Genomic DNA, 17,500 nt, shown 5'->3' on the forward strand with positions numbered 1-17,500 from the left:
AGTGTGAGAGTGTGAGTGTGAGAGTGAGTGTGAGAGTGAGTGTGAGAGTGAGTGTGAGAGTGAGTGTGAGAGTGAGTGTGAGAGTGAGTGTGAGAGTGAGTGTGAGAGTGAGTGTGAGAGTGAGTGTGAGAGTGAGTGTGAGTGTGAGAGTGAGTGGCCCTCATTTATCAAAAGTGCGTACACCAAATTTCCAGCGTACACCGGGCGTACACCCAAAACCACGGTGACTTTGAGATTTATCAATATGGACTTTGGCGTACGGCACGCTCAAATCCTACACCTGCTCAGGAGGTGGTGTACGCACGTTTTGAGTGCGGGAATGCGCAGAAAAACAATTCCTAACACCACAAAACGCACTGACAAAATAAAAGATATGATATATTATGACCCACTGTAAAAAAAAAAAAAACATAGTAATTATAAACTTCAATGTTTATTTTTGTGCAACATGGACTTCAATGTTTAATTTGTGTGACTTTACCAAATCATTTGAATTGTAGGCATATGTATTCCTTAAGTTGCAAGCCTGTGCGCTTTACCTGACGTTTCAAGCCTTGTTTATACTTTCGCCTGGCTCCGCAGCGCGAGTCTCCGCAGACTGCGCGCGCACCTCCCCAAACGGACGAGGCGTTTATACTCGACGCGCTCGCCGTTGTACTATTCTTTGAAACGATGGTTAGGCCAGGGTTAGGCCCGGCAGGTATGCACGGATTGGGTTTAGTAATGAAAGGCTTTCAATGACCAAAAAAATAATTCAGACTGACAAAACAATAAAAATGCCATTCTTCTTCTTTTAAATAATAATAATAATACAAATAATAATAACGACATTCTTCTTCTAAATAACAATAAGCGTCATTAATAATAAAAATCTAGAAATCAATTTTGTTTCTTTCCACTTCCCTGGTTTCGCTTTCTCTTTCTCAAAGAAGTTTCTCTTTAATTTGCCGTCTTCCGTGTGTCCATGGCGTAAAATGAGGGCGTGGGGGGAGCGGAGACTTGAATATATAGGGGCGTGTTATTCTAATGACGATCGATTTCAGCCGCGGCATTTATCAAGGGCAGGTATTGCGTACACCAGAATTTCAAAGGTACGCACAGCTTCATAAATCAGGCGATGAGAGGAGTGTAAGCATAATCTTACGCCAATATATACGCCCGTTTCTACGCAAGATTGATAAATGAGGGCCAGTGTGAGTGTGAGAGTGAGAGAGTGAGTGTGAGTGTGAGAGAGTGAGTGAGAGTGTGAGAGTGAGTGTGAGAGTGAGTGTGAGTGTGAGTGTGAGTGTGAGTGTGAGAGTGAGTGTGAGTGTGAGAGTGAGAGTGAGTGTGAGTAAGTGAGTGTGAGTAAGTGAGTGTGAGTAAGTGAGTGTGAGTAAGTGAGTGTGAGTAAGTGAGTGTGAGTAAGTGAGTGTGAGTAAGTGAGTGTGAGTAAGTGAGTGTGAGAGTGAGTGTGAGAGTGAGAGTGAGAGTGAGAGTGAGTGTGAGAGTGAGAGTGAGTGTGAGTGTGAGAGAGTGAGTGTGAGTGAGAGTGTTTGTTTGTTTATTAGGCCAATGAAAATATCATTAACTAATATCATGAAACACACGTGTGTGTGTGTGCAGATCTCAGGCACTATCGTGGATAAGAGTGGCCGCACACTCTCAGGTCAGACGGGCGAGGCATTCGTCATCAGCATGTCTCACGCTCAACCACTGTGGTGAGAATCTTCATCTTCATCCTCTCCTCATCTTCATCTTCATCATCTCCTCGTCTTCATCTTCATCCTCTCCTCGTCTTCAGTCTCTCTTCAGTGAAGTGTTTGTTCCTCTCAGATCCTCTGATGTGTGTGTGTTCTCTGATATTCTGTGTGTTCCAGTATCGGTCTGAACTGCGCTCTGGGAGCCAGTGAGATGCGGCCCTTCATCGAGGCCATAGGGAAGAGCACAGGAGCGTTCGTCATCTGTTACCCGAACGCTGGTGAGTCACACACACACACACACACACACACACACACACCACTGTTGATGAATAACGCTGGATACACACACTACCAGTCAAATACATAATATTTCACAATATTACTGTGTTTTTATTTTTAATCAAATAAAAACAGCCTTGGTGAGCAGAAGAGACTTCTATTAAAAACATAAATCTTACCAATCCAAAACTTTTGACTGGTAGTGTATATATTCAATGTTATGATGAAATAGGGCTGCACGATTAACCTTTATCGCATCGATATTGAGGTTTTAACTCCCGCAATAACCTAACCTCAGGAGTCTGAGGTTTTTTCCCCCACCTCTGACATTTGAGTGACAAACCTATTAGCCAATCAAAATGGTCGAATCTCGCGTTCCTGGCTTGCTGGCCAATTAGAAATGGCAATGGAAAGTTACAAGGTTGTATGCAGTGCACCGTATTTCTGTCAGCAGCAAAGCAGCTAACACACAACGTGTAGGCTACCTCGAATTGTGCCAATAGAAAAAGCTTGTAACTGCGCAGAAATGGCCGAAATATGCGACCATTTTTTGAGAATGTGCGAGTTAAAATTTTATGTGGTCGCATTTGTGCGAGTGCATGGTCATGTAGCCTACTAAGTTAAATTCACGCATGAATTTTCTGCATTGAACTTGTTTTAGCGCCCGCCAAAGTGAATTTTTGTCCCGCCAAAGTATTATTTGATCGGTGAGTAATGTAGATGAACTGCTGCGCTTGTGAGTGACAGGGCGCATGTTTAACAGAACGAGCAGAGAGAGAGCCGGTCGCGCGCGCGCGCATTCTCTCTCTCTCTCTCTCTCTCTCTCTCTTCGGAGCCTGGCGAAAGTAAACAAGACTTCACAGTCTCCAAACTAAGCGCTGTCTTGCTCTCTCTCCCTCGCACAAAATAAATCGACACGGTGGTAAAAGGTCGGAAGACCAAAGTTTCATGTGGATCATTCGGAGATTTTTTTTCCCCCTGAATTACCGCTGGGTGTGAATTGTGCTAAATAAATTGAACTCAAAAGCGTTCCGGACATTTAACTGACAAAAAAAAAAACTCTTTAATTAAACGAAAAAAATATCCAGTGATGAAATGTTTTCTGTGTTGACAGAAATCTTGGATGTCCATGTCCTAACTGCTGGGATAATCACACAACGCGCATGACACGTCCAATTCGCGAACTAATGACTCCTTTGAACCGATTCATTTTAATGAATGGTTAAAACAACTGATCTTTCCAACAGTGAACTCAGGAGACGTCTGAATCGGTGTATAACTAATCAGTAACACTTTACAATAAGGTTATATTTATTACATAAATTACATAAAAAGTACAGTTTTAAGCTTTAAAATAAATAAAACCAAAAAAATCGAAAATCGCACCGCAATCGCAATATTTGTCAGAAAAACCGCAATTAGGTTTTTTCTCAAAATCGTGCAGCCCTATGATGAAATATGGAATTATTAACTGGACGTTTCTGACGACAGTTTGAAATGATAATTGTTCAGCACTGCATATGTTTACAGCGTGCTGCGTCTCTGATCTGTGTTTTCAGGGCTTCCCAACACATTCGGAGGCTACGACGAGACGCCCGAGGTCACAGCGTCACATTTAAAGGTAAAGTAGCGATACACTGATGTGTGTGTGTGTGTGTGTGTGTGCGTGCGTGCGTGTGTGTGTGTGTGTCCGTGGAGTTTCTCATGACACACACACACTATATTCCCGCAGGAGTTCGCTGTGGACGGTTTGGTGAATATTGTTGGCGGCTGCTGCGGAACGACACCCGATCACATCCGGTGTGTGTGAGAGATTCATACTGACGTCAGAGTGTGTGCTAGTGTTGAGATCGCTGAACTAAAGTGTGTGTGTGTGTGTTTTTCAGGGCGATTGCTGAAAGCGTGCGTCATGTTAAACCCAGAGTTCCTCCCACAGACGTGTTCAGTGATTATATGCTTCTGTCAGGTGCGTCTGAAACTCCTCTGGAATTATTAACTTGAATTATTGATTATTAACCTGTTAAAATTAAACTTAAATGCTTGCAATTCACGAATGCTTTGGAATACAGACGCTCAGCAGATTATTGCACTTCAGAAAATGAAAGTGTAAAAAAAGTTACAGAGGTTTAGGTTTATTGTAAAGCAAATGCACTGAACTAGATGTTTTTATTTTATATATATATATATATATATATATATATATATATATATATATATATATATTACAAAATAATTTGTATTCTAAAATTGCTATAAAAGTAAAGCCACATTTCTAACCAAGTTGTGTTCCGAATTTAAAGTTTCTGTGAGATTTTGTTCAGGCGCTTGACCAAAAACAGCCACCGGGTGACACACACGCACACACATATACACGTATGCACACACACACGCACACACATACACGTATGCACGCACGCACGCACTCACACACATACACACACACACACACACACACACACACTCACGCACATACACACTCACGTATATACACTCACACACATATACACACACACACACACACACACACACACACACTCATACACACTCTCACTCTCCATATGTGACGTGTGTGTGGCTCAGGTCTGGAGCCGTTCAGGATCGGCCCGTACACAAACTTCGTGAACATCGGTGAGCGCTGCAACGTCGCCGGATCGCGCAGGTTTGCCAAGCTCATCATGGCGGGACAATATGAGGTATGATTTATTGATATCAGCCTTAAAATATAACATGCAATCAAATCCACTGTCCTGGCGAACATTCACGGAACATTAACCCTTAAATGCATGAATGATTCAGCATGGGGTCTTCAGTGACCCGATCTCTAACACAGCAAACACAGATGATCTCGAACACAGATGATCTCGAACACAGATGATCTCGAACACAGATGATCTCGAACACAGAAGATCTCGAACACAGATGATCTCGAACACAGATGATCTCGAACACAGATGATCTCGAACATAGATGATCTCGAACACAGAAGATCTCGAACACAGCAAACACAGATGATCTGGAACACAGATGATCTGGAACACAGATGATCTGGAACACAGATGATCTCGAACACAGAAGATCTCGAACACAGAAGATCTCGAACACAGAAGATCTCGAACACAGATGATCTCGAACACAGATGATCTCGAACACAGATGATCTGGAACACAGATGATCTCGAACACAGAAGATCTCGAACACAGAAGATCTCTAACACAGCAAACACAGATGATCTGGAACACAGATGATCTCGAACACAGATGATCTCGAACACAGAAGATCTCGAACACAGAAGATCTCGAACACAGCAAACACAGATGATCTGGAACACAGATGATCTGGAACACAGATGATCTCGAACACAGATGATCTCGAACACAGATGATCTCGAACACAGATGATCTCGAACACAGATGATCTCGAACATAGATGATCTCGAACACAGAAGATCTCGAACACAGCAAACACAGATGATCTGGAACACAGATGATCTGGAACACAGATGATCTGGAACACAGATGATCTCGAACACAGAAGATCTCGAACACAGAAGATCTCGAACACAGAAGATCTCGAACACAGATGATCTCGAACACAGATGATCTCGAACACAGATGATCTGGAACACAGATGATCTCGAACACAGAAGATCTCGAACACAGAAGATCTCTAACACAGCAAACACAGATGATCTGGAACACAGATGATCTCGAACACAGATGATCTCGAACACAGAAGATCTCGAACACAGAAGATCTCGAACACAGCAAACACAGATGATCTGGAACACAGATGATCTGGAACACAGATGATCTCGAACACAGATGATCTCGAACACAGATGATCTCGAACACAGAAGATCTCGAACACAGATGATCTCGAACACAGCAAACACAGATGATCTGGAACACAGATGATCTGGAACACAGATGATCTGGAACACAGATGATCTGGAACACAGATGATCTCGAACACAGATGATCTCGAACACAGCAAACACAGATGATCTGGAACACAGATGATCTGGAACACAGATGATCTCGAACACAGATGATCTCGAACACAGATGATCTCGAACACAGCAAACACAGATGATCTGGAACACAGATGATCTGGAACACAGATGATCTGGAACACAGATGATCTCGAACACAGATGATCTCTAACACAGCAAACACAGATGATCTCGAACACAGATGATCTCGAACACAGATGATCTGGAACACAGATGATCTCGAACACAGATGATCTGGAACACAGATTATCTGGAACACAGATGATCTGGAACACAGATGATCTGGAACACAGATGATCTCGAACACAGATGATCTCGAACACAGATGATCTGGAACACAGATGATCTGGAACACAGATGATCTGGAACACAGATGATCTGGAACACAGATGATCTGGAACACAGATGATCTCGAACACAGATGATCTCGAACACAGATGATCTGGAACACAGATGATCTGGAACACAGCAAACACAGATGATCTCGAACACAGATGATCTCGAACACAGATGATCTGGAACACAGATGATCTGGAACACAGATGATCTGGAACACAGATGATCTCGAACACAGATGATCTCAAACACAGATGATCTCGAACACAGATGATCTCGAACACAGATGATCTCGAACACAGATGATCTCGAACACAGATGATCTGGAACACAGATTATCTGGAACACAGATGATCTGGAACACAGATGATCTGGAACACAGATGATCTGGAACACAGATGATCTGGAACACAGATGATCTGGAACACAGATGATCTGGAACACAGATGATCTCGAACACAGATGATCTCGAACACAGATGATCTGGAACACAGATGATCTGGAACACAGATGATCTGGAACACAGATGATCTGGAACACAGATGATCTGGAACACAGATGATCTGGAACACAGATGATCTCGAACACAGAAGATCTCGAACACAGAAGATCTCGAACACAGAAGATCTCGAACACAGAAGATCTCGAACACAGATGATCTCGAACACAGATGATCTCGAACACAGATGATCTCGAACACAGATGATCTCGAACACAGATGATCTCGAACACAGATGATCTCGAACACAGATGATCTCGAACACAGATGATCTTGAACGGCCGTATCAAACTCCTGATACTTTAAACAAAAGAATAAATTAAAGCTTGTTTCGTTACCTTTTTGATCAGTTTGATCAGATGCTTTCCCCATCATCATCATCATCACTGTCCTCATCAGAGCTCATTTCTCCAGTACATCCAGCATCTGCTCATGTTCACCAGCTCAAAATGTGTATCAGACAGCGCCACCCTGAGGAATAAAGCTGAATTTCACTTATTGAGTCATCAGAGATTCAATTGTTGCACTATTACATTCCTCGGGTCACTGGAGACCCTGCACAAATTAATTAGAAAACAGATATTCTTTTATAATTAAATATTGTTACATTGTTTGTAATGAATAAAGAAGGTTGATGTGTAACTTTAAGAAATAACGAAGGGTCTCTCTCTCTCTCTCTCTCTCTCTCTCTCTCTCTCTCTCTCTCTCTCAGGATGCGCTGAGCATCGCTAAAGCTCAGGTGGAGATGGGCGCTCAGGTTCTGGACATCAACATGGACGAGGGAATGCTGGACGGATCCGCTGCGATGACCCGCTTCTGTAACCTGATCTCCTCTGAGCCCGACATCGCCAAGGTCCAGCTAACACACACACACACACACACACACACACACACACACACTCACATCAAGCTCCATATCAGTGTGAAGAATAGGAACAGAAATTACAGTGGCATTCATTAAAAGCAACATTTATTCCGTGGCAGAAACAAGCTTCCAGATATTATAAACGTCGAGCCTAAACTAATGTATTTAAAGCTAAACTGAAACTAGTGGATTGTGGGAAATGCTCTACACAAATAAACGTAATCTATTGTTTTTGCGTGCTTGATGTTAATTACATAATATAAGTCTCTGCATATTTCATACGATGTAAAAACGTGACTCGTGTTCCTGAAAATGTGATAATTTTGAGGAGCTGGTAAAATGTTGTCGGGAACTGAACCGATGACCCATGACCTCTGCTGACCTCTGCTGACCTCTGACCTCTGCTGCAGGTGCCGCTGTGCATCGACTCGTCGAACTTCGCTGTGATCGAGGCGGGTCTGAAGTGCTGTCAGGGTAAAGGCATCGTGAACAGCATCAGCCTGAAGGAGGGCGAGGAGGAGTTCCTGCGGCGAGCTCGTCAGGTCCGGCGCTACGGCGCTGCCGTGGTTGTCATGGCCTTCGATGAGGAAGGACAGGTGCGTTACTGGCAGATTACTGTTTGAGTTGATTTAATTAGTGTTGATTCCAATTTTTATGAATGTTGGGAACCAAACATTTTTGGACCCCATTGACTTTCATTATATGGACAAAAACGACATTCCTCAAAGTATCTTCCTTTGTGTTTTCCACAAAAAAGAAAGTCTGAGTGAACTAGTTCTTTAAAGGGATAGTTCACCCAAAAATGAAAATTAGCCCATGATTTCCTCACCATCCTAGGTGTGTATGGCATTTTTCTCTCAGATGAACACAATCAGAGTTATATTAAAAAATGCCCTGGCTCTTCCAAGCTTTATAATGGCAGTGAATGGCTGTTTCTGTTTGAAGTTCATAAAAGTGCATCTATCCATCATAAAAGTGAATCTATCTGTGTGTGTGTGTGTGTGTGTGTGTGTGTGTGTGTGTGTGTGTGTGTGTCCAGGCGACTGAAACGGATCAGAAGGTGCGGATCTGTGCGAGAGCCTATCAGCTCCTGATCAGTAAGGCGGGCTTCAACCCCAATGACATCATCTTTGACCCGAACATACTGACCATCGGCACCGGCATGGAGGAGCACTGCATGTACGCCGTCAACTTCATTAGAGCCACACGCAGCATCAAGGTCTGACACACACACTGAGACTCACACGCGCACACACACACTCACATGCGCACACACACACTCAGAGACACACACACACAGAGACTCACACACACACACACACACACACACACACACACACACATGTCTGGTGCACTATCTTTGTGAGGACTCTCCATAGACGTAATGGTTTTTATACTGTACAAACTGTATATTCTATCCCCTTACACTGCCCCTACCCCTAAACCTGCCCATCACAGGAGACAATCTGCATTTTTACATTTTCAAAAAAACTAATTCTGTATGATTTATAAGCTTTTGTACCCATGGGGACCTCAATTTAGGTCCCCACGGTGACACGAGTCCCCATGAGTCTGTGTGCATTCAGGTTTAAGTCCCCACCGGTGTAGAAAAACATGTCCACACATTACACACACACACACACACACACACACACAGAGCATCAAGGTCTGTCTCACACTCAATGTGTGATGGGTAGGTTTAGGGGTCAGGTTAGTGTGTGTGTGTGTGTGTGTGTGTGTGTGTGTGTGTGTGTGTGTGATGGTTAGGTATAGGGGTCGTGTTAGTGTGTGTGTGTGTGTGTGTGTGTGTGTGTGTGTGTGTGTGTGTGTGTGTGTGTGTGTGTGTGAGATATGGGTAGGTTTAGGGGTCGTGTTAGTGTGTGTGTGTGTGTGTGTGTGAGATGGGTAGGTTTATGCTACTGGTCCATGATTCTCTACATGTATTTGACTGCATCTATAATATTTATGTTCCTGTAAATCATTTATTTTAAGTGGACATAAATTGTTAAATGTGTGTGTGTGTGTGTGTGTGTGTGTGTGTGTGTGTGTGTGTGTGTGTGTGTGTGTGTGTAGGAGAGTCTGCCGGGCGCCAGGATCAGCGGTGGCCTCTCCAACCTCTCGTTCTCCTTCAGAGGGATGGAGGTCATCAGGGAAGCCATGCATGGAGTGTTTCTCTACCACGCCATCAAGGTCAGTCTCAGCTCAGTCCAGCTCAGTCTCAGCTCAGTCCAGCTCAGTCTCAGCTCAGTCTCAGTCTCAGTCCAGCTCAGTCTCAGCTCAGTCTCGCTCAGTCTCAGCTCAGTCTCAGCTCAGTCTCAGTCCAGCTCAGTCTCAGCTCAGTCTCAGTCCAGCTCAGTCTCAGTCTCAGTCCAGCTCAGTCTCAGTCCAGCTCAGTCTCAGCTCAGTCTCAGTTCAGTCTCAGTCCAGCTCAGTCTCAGCTCAGTCTCAGCTCAGTCTCGCTCAGTCTCGGCTCAGTCTCAGTTCAGCTCAGTCTCAGCTCAGTCTCAGCTCAGTCCAGCTCAGTCTCAGCTCAGTCCAGCTCAGTCTCAGTCCAGCTCAGTCTCAGTCCAGCTCAGTCTCAGCTCAGTCTCAGCTCAGTCTCGCTCAGTCTCAGCTCAGTCTCAGTTCAGTCTCAGTCCAGCTCAGTCTCAGCTCAGTCCAGCTCAGTCTCAGTCCAGCTCAGTCTCAGCTCAGTCTCAGTTCAGTCTCAGTCCAGCTCAGTCTCAGCTCAGTCTCAGCTCAGTCTCGCTCAGTCTCAGCTCAGTCTCAGTTCAGTCTCAGTCCAGCTCAGTCTCAGCTCAGTCTCAGTTCAGTCTCAGTCCAGCTCAGTCTCAGCTCAGTCTCGCTCAGTCTCAGCTCAGTCTCAGTTCAGTCTCAGTCCAGCTCAGTCTCAGCTCAGTCTCAGTTCAGTCTCAGTCTCAGTCCAGCTCAGTCTCAGTCCAGCTCAGTCTCAGCTCAGTCTCAGTTCAGTCTCAGTCTCAGTCCAGCTCAGTCTCAGCTCAGTCCAGCTCAGTCTCAGCTCAGTCTCTGTCCAGCTCAGTCTCAGTCTCAGTCCAGCTCAGTCTCAGTCCAGCTCAGTCTCAGTCTCAGCTCAGTCACAGCTCAGTCTCAGTCCAGCTCAGTCTCAGCTCAGTCCAGCTCAGTCTCAGCTCAGTCCAGCTCAGTCTCAGTCCAGCTCAGTCTCAGTCCAGCTCAGTCTCAGCTCAGTCCAGCTCAGTCTCAGTCCAGCTCAGTCTCAGTCTCAGCTCAGTCTCAGCTCAGTCCAGCTCAGTCTCAGCTCAGTCTCGCTCAGTCTCAGCTCAGTCTCAGTTCAGTCTCAGTCCAGCTCAGTCTCAGCTCAGTCTCAGCTCAGTCCAGCTCAGTCTCAGTCCAGCTCAGTCTCAGCTCAGTCTCAGTTCAGTCTCAGTCCAGCTCAGTCTCAGCTCAGTCTCAGCTCAGTCTCAGCTCAGTCCAGCTCAGTCTCAGTCTCAGTCCAGCTCAGTCCAGCTCAGTCCAGCTCAGTCTCAGCAAAGTCTCAGCAAAGTCTCAGCTCAGTCTCAGCTCAGTCTCAGCTCAGTCTCAGTTCAGTCTCAGTCCAGCTCAGTCTCAGCTCAGTCTCAGCTCAGTCCAGCTCAGTCCAGCTCAGTCTCAGCTCAGTCTCAGCTCAGTCTCAGCTCAGTCTCAGCTCAGTCTCAGCTCAGTCTCAGCTCAGTCTCAGCTCAGTCCAGCTCAGTCTCAGCTCAGTCTCAGCTCAGTCTCAGCTCAGTCTCAGCTCAGTCTCAGCTCAGTCTAAGCTCAGTCTCAGCTCAGTCTAAGCTCAGTCTCAGCTCAGTCCAGCTCAGTCTCAGCTCAGTCTCAGCTCAGTCTCAGTCTCAGCTCAGTCTCAGCTCAGTCTCAGTCTCATCTCGGTCTCAGTCTCAGCTCAGTCTCAGCTTAGTCTCAGCTCAGTCTCAGCTCAGTCTCTGTCCAGCTCAGTCTCAGCTCAGTCTCTGTCCAGCTCAGTCTCAGCTCAGTCCAGCTCAGTCTCAGTCCAGCTCAGTCTCAGTCCAGCTCAGTCTCAGTCTCAGCTCAGTCACAGCTCAGTCTCAGTCCAGCTCAGTCTCAGTCCAGCTCAGTCTCAGTCCAGCTCAGTCTCAGCTCAGTCCAGCTCAGTCTCAGCTCAGTCCAGCTCAGTCTCAGTCCAGCTCAGTCTCAGTCCAGCTCAGTCCAGCTCAGTCTCAGTCCAGCTCAGTCTCAGCTCAGTCCAGCTGAGTCTCAGTCCAGCTCAGTCTCAGTCTCAGCTCAGTCTCAGTTCAGTCTCAGTCCAGCTCAGTCTCAGCTCAGTCCAGCTCAGTCTCAGCTCAGTCCAGCTCAGTCTCAGCTCAGTCTCAGCTCAGTCTCGCTCAGTCTCAGCTCAGTCTCAGTTCAGTCTCAGTTCAGTCTCAGTCCAGCTCAGTCTCAGCTCAGTCTCAGCTCAGTCTCAGCTCAGTCTCAGTCCAGCTCAGTCTCAGCTCAGTCTCAGTTCAGTCTCAGTCTCAGTCCAGCTCAGTCTCAGCTCAGTCTCAGCTCAGTCTCAGCTCAGTCCAGCTCAGTCTCAGTCTCAGTCCAGCTCAGTCCAGCTCAGTCCAGCTCAGTCTCAGCAAAGTCTCAGCAAAGTCTCAGCAAAGTCTCAGCTCAGTCTCAGCTCAGTCTCAGCTCAGTCTCAGCTCAGTCTCAGTCCAGCTCAGTCTCAGCTCAGTCTCAGCTCAGTCTCAGCTCAGTCTCAGCTCAGTCTCAGCTCAGTCTCAGCTCAGTCCAGCTCAGTCTCAGCTCAGTCCAGCTCAGTCTCAGCTCAGTCCAGCTCGTCTCAGTCTCAGTCTCAGCTCAGTCTAAGCTCAGTCTCAGCTCAGTCCAGCTCAGTCTCAGCTCGTCTCAGTCTCAGCTCAGTCTCAGCTCAGTCTCAGCTCAGTCTCAGCTCAGTCTAAGCTCAGTCTCAGCTCAGTCCAGCTCAGTCTCAGCTCGTCTCAGTCTCAGCTCAGTCTCAGCTCAGTCTCAGCTCAGTCTCAGTCTCATCTCGGTCTCAGTCTCAGCTCAGTTTCAGTCTCAGTCCAGTCTCAGCTCAGTCCAGCTCAGTCTCAGCTCAGCTCAACTCAACTCAGCTTAGTCTCAGTCTCGTCTCAGCTCAGTCTCAGTCTCAGCTCAGTCTCAGTCTCAGCTCAGCTCAACTCAGCTTAGTCTCAGTCTCAGCTCAGTCTCAGCTCAGTCTCAGCTCAGTCTCAGTCTCAGCTCAGTCTCAGTGGTTTACAGTTAAAACTGTTATACATACAAACACACTAGTGTCCTAGAACTGCAGTCCTGAAACTGGGATCATGATATTTAGTGGATAAGAAGGTTTATCCTTGTACAAACACATGAGCAACAGTAAACGTGTGTGTGTGTGTGTGTGTGTGTGTGTGTGCAGGATGGCATGGACATGGGGATTGTGAACGCTGGTAATCTGCCGGTGTATGACGACATCGATAAAGAGCTCCTGCTGCTCTGTGAGAACATCATCTGGAACCGAGACCCAGACGCCACAGAGAAGCTCCTGCTGTACGCTCAGGTACTGTAGAACCAGAACCAGAACCCAAGACCAGTACCATCTGATCTAAACCAGAACCAGAACCATCCGCTCAGAACCAGAACTATCCGCTCAGAACCAGAACTATCCGCTCAGAACCAGAACCATCCGCTCTAAACCTAAACGAGAACCATAACCCGACACCTCTGAACAAAAAAGACCCGTATGTATAAAACTTCTCTGAAAGGCTCTTAAGAATAGTCCTAAGCTTTGTTTTAAGTGTCAAAAAATTCTAAGTAAAAAGTAGCACTTTTCTAAGAGTAGGAGACTTTTATAAAGAAGCTAAAAGCAACAGTAAAGTCTGAGACTGATTCTTAAGTGCTGCAAACTAATCACTATAATGATGTCAACCCAAAATGGCCGTCCTCAACCTCTGAATCAGCCAATAGTGAGCCTGCAAGGGTGAGGTCACAGCAGCATGACACCAATGTAATTAGAATAAAATCACCTAATTAAGACACTGAAACATTTATTTCAATACTTACATTTATTTTAAAAAGTAAAATAAATTAAAAATTAAATAGTGCTACGGAATCATTTTCTATTGATATAGTATGTCTCCTCATTTACAGTTGGAGTGAAGCTTGCAATCCTCATGAAAGTGGCTTGCTTTTGCCGCATGGATTGAAGATCAGTTGGGAAGTCAATGAACTGCCACAGTACTGGCCTAAAGTGTTGAGCAGCCTGGGACAACTGACATCTGCACCCTTTATCCAAAGATTATTAAAAATGTAAAAAAGATTTTGTAAGCATATTGTTATAGTAGTGCTTTGAGTAAAAATGTCATTATTTCTTTTCATCACTGCAGTCAGAGCACTAATTAGTAGAGTGGGAGGAGTTAGTACATTTCTTACAAGGTCAGTTACAAAACTAAAACCTTTACGATCAAGCCTGTATCGTTTATTTAACTGCCTGTCAATATAAGATAGCCTACACAACATCATATACATGTACATAACTCCAGTTCATATGTTCGTTGGAAAGTTTGTGTCTCCTCCTCGCTGCTGCCATCTTGTTTCTCCTAACTAGGCTAGGAGACCTCTCCAGCACTGAGAGCTGAGACCTAGTCTTAACACTTAGGAACCTTTATGAATCTTATTCTTAAGTTTAGGAATAAGAGTAAAATTACGTCAATCTTAGTATTTTGACACACTTGAGATAAAGTTTACTCTGAGCTTCTTTATACACACGGCCCCAGATCTTGATGCTAATGGATTTGGTTTGGTGCAAAAACGTTTGACTTACTTGAGAAGTGTTTCATGCTTCGTTCTAATTGGAATAATTTGTACTTTAAACTTTAATGGAGTGTGTTGATGTAACCCTTGAGCTGTGCTTAAAATCCTTGACGTAAGTTGGTATCTGGGTCAAAAATGACCCACCTTTAAATGACTTGTAGATCTCTCATTATTCTGTGTCATCGCCAAATATTGGACTCTATCTTTTTGTCCAAGTTTTTTCTTTCGATTAACACAGGGTTTGTGTGTCTTGTGGAGCTGACAGATTGCCTCATTGATCTGCGCTCATGCACCCGTGAAACATGTTAAAGCGCTGAGATCAACTGTGAGATCATGAACTGTTGTGGACCGAAGTGTCAGTCTGTGTTCCTCATGTTGTGGTGTTCTGCTGTGTGTAGAATAACGCTAAAGGAGGAAAGAAGGTTGTTCAGACGGATGAGTGGAGGAGCGGCAGCGTGGAGGAGCGGCTGGAGTACGCACTCATCAAGGTCAGTCCACACACACACACACACACACACACACTTCCTTTCACTGCGCATAACACACAATCAGAGGATAGAGAGACTAAGCAGCAACCTTCCCGTCTCTCTCTCTCCTATCCAACACTGAAGAGACTCAAACTGCAGTTCATCCACTGGCCACTAGAGACTCAATCCCATAAACCCCCATGTTAAAATGCCCAACTTTACAGCAGAAAAACACACGTTTACAGTCTGGTGCTAAAAGTGGTTTTGGTCTATATCGCTGATGTTGCCCTTCATGACGACTGTGAGGGGGGTGAATTATTTTATAACTCATCCATTTAAATTATATTAAGCCTTAAAGTTCTGCATAATTAAGGGCGTGGCCACTTGAGTGACAGGTGGATTGCCGCTGATGTCACTGCTAGCCGTTTGTCTGCTGTCTGTTAGCGTCACGTCACCTCAGCTAATCCGCCTCACCGCACATTGTCGTTTATCCGGGAGTGACGCGCGGCCAAGATGGCGACGGCCGGCTCCGCCCACTTTGGGCTTCAGGAACACCCATATGTTTTTACAGTCTATGGACCGGACATAATGAAGCTGTGTGTGTGTGTGTTCTCAGGGAATAGAGAAGCATGTGGTGGAGGACACTGAGGAGGCGCGTCTTCACTCGGACCGGTATCCCCGGCCGCTGCATGTGATCGAGGGGCCGCTCATGAACGGCATGAAGACGGTCGGAGATCTTTTCGGGGCCGGGAAGATGTTCTTACCACAGGTACCGGAGACACACACATCTCAACGAAACACTGATGATGATGATGATGATGAAGATGATGGCATCAATTCATATTGATAAGCTCGCTTGCATCAGCAGAGAAGCCGAAGACGTGGAGCAACTTCTTCACATTTAATAGCAACATTGTTGCCCAAACTGCATCACAGTTTATAATTAAAACATACATATAGAGGTGTAACGATTCCCTCGTGTCACGACACTGAACTCGCGACACTGAACTCGCGATACAATATTACTGCGATACTCCAAGACACATGATAAAAGGTTAACAAAAAATGTTCTGTTGATTAAAATGCTAGATTTAGTTTTACATTGTGTGTGTAAATTAATATTCTTGGACTTGGTGCTGAAACCCAATACAGGACAATACAGACGCCAGAATAACAATATTCATGATTCTGAAGCTGAAAATACTGAGTTATTGTAGATGAATATGCTTTCACTGTCACTGACTAGATATATTTAAAATAATGAAGGACACTTTTACTGGATATCTGGCATTATCAGGACACAAATATATTCCCTCATTGCATTATTATACATTATATTCAACATTATATAGTAGTTTAATGTAGAACTGACACTGAAACTCTGAAAACTTTCGTTTTTTTTTCATTTTTATTTTGGGTGAACTATACACAATACATATTGTCACTATCCACGATACATATTTTTGCATTTTTGTATTGCGATATATTGTGACACCCCTTCATACATGTATAAACACATTTACCAAGCCTAGCAAACGAAGGCATGATTACACACTCTGATACACACACCCTCACACACCTGAGAGAGAGAAAAAAACTAAATAAAATAAGTTGTATAACAAAAAACTTTTTTATTACAAGTGGTTAAAAATAAAGCTTCATGAAGAAGCTTTAACATCTTCTACAGAGCAACTAAAGGTTCTTTATAGTGGACAAAAATTCTTTAGATTATTGAAATGTTCTTTACTTTAAGAAAAAATGTGGATTCAAAAATAGTTATTTTATGGTATAGAGGAAAGTGAGTGAGAGTCAGAGACAGTAGTGGAGTCCATCACAGGTCCGGTGTGTGTGTGTGTGTGTGTGTGTGTGTGTGTGTGTGTGTGTGTGTGTGTGTGTCATCAGGTGATCAAATCGGCGCGTGTGATGAAGAAAGCGGTCGGGCATCTGATTCCCTTCATGGAGAAGGAGAGACAGGAGATGATGTCGGGATCTGATGAAGACACGGTGAGTGTGTGTGATGAAGAACAACCTGATGATGATCACAGGTCTGATTCTCAGAGAGCATGACGGGACAGTTACTGTGTGTGTGTGTGTGTGTGTGTGTGTGTGTGTGTGTGTGTGTGTGTGTGTGTGTGCTGGCTCTGCAGGACCCGTATCAGGGGACGGTTCTGTTGGCCACGGTGAAGGGAGACGTTCATGATATCGGCAAGAACATTGTGGGAGTCGTGCTGGGATGCAACAACTTCAGGTGAGTGTGTGTGTGTGTGTGTGTGTGTGAGTGTGAGTGTGTGTGTGTGTGTGTGTGTGTTTAAGCACTGCTCCTGGCGTATGATTTGTATTTAGTGGCCGTTCAGTTGTAGCAGATGTTTGAAGTCAGACGAGTAAACGCTGCCATCAGTCATTCTAACCCGACGCTGTGTGTGTGTGTGTGTGTGTGTGTGTGTGTGTGTGTGTGTGTGTGTGTGTGTGTGTGTGTGTGTGTGTGTGTGTGTGTGTGTGTGTGTGTGTGTGTGTGTGTGTGTGTGTGTGTGTGTGTGTGTGTGTGTGTGTGTCCTTAGGGTCATTGAT

The 17,500-nt window shown here is 44.9% G+C and overlaps 1 protein-coding gene across 1 annotated transcript in view; it reads left to right on the forward strand.

Moving 5' to 3' along the window:
• The window catches only part of mtr (5-methyltetrahydrofolate-homocysteine methyltransferase), a 46,259-nt gene that overhangs the window by 20,528 nt on the left and 8,231 nt on the right, over nt 1–17,500 (forward strand). Inside the window, exons 8-23 of the mRNA XM_081393098.1 lie at nt 1,606–1,700; nt 1,860–1,960; nt 3,521–3,582; nt 3,694–3,761; nt 3,848–3,927; nt 4,542–4,654; nt 7,521–7,661; nt 8,084–8,269; nt 8,713–8,892; nt 9,747–9,863; nt 13,072–13,212; nt 14,864–14,953; nt 15,549–15,701; nt 16,835–16,936; nt 17,080–17,180; nt 17,491–17,500. The exon at nt 17,491–17,500 is cut by the window's right edge and continues 58 nt beyond it. Coding sequence (XP_081249224.1) covers nt 1,606–1,700; nt 1,860–1,960; nt 3,521–3,582; nt 3,694–3,761; nt 3,848–3,927; nt 4,542–4,654; nt 7,521–7,661; nt 8,084–8,269; nt 8,713–8,892; nt 9,747–9,863; nt 13,072–13,212; nt 14,864–14,953; nt 15,549–15,701; nt 16,835–16,936; nt 17,080–17,180; nt 17,491–17,500 — 1,740 coding nt within the window. The remainder of the gene's footprint in view (nt 1–1,605; nt 1,701–1,859; nt 1,961–3,520; nt 3,583–3,693; nt 3,762–3,847; nt 3,928–4,541; nt 4,655–7,520; nt 7,662–8,083; nt 8,270–8,712; nt 8,893–9,746; nt 9,864–13,071; nt 13,213–14,863; nt 14,954–15,548; nt 15,702–16,834; nt 16,937–17,079; nt 17,181–17,490) is intronic.

The sequence above is a fragment of the Scardinius erythrophthalmus genome (genome assembly GCF_964197995.2).
Source record: "Scardinius erythrophthalmus genome assembly, chromosome: 18".
Taxonomy (NCBI): Eukaryota; Metazoa; Chordata; class Actinopteri; order Cypriniformes; family Leuciscidae; genus Scardinius; species Scardinius erythrophthalmus.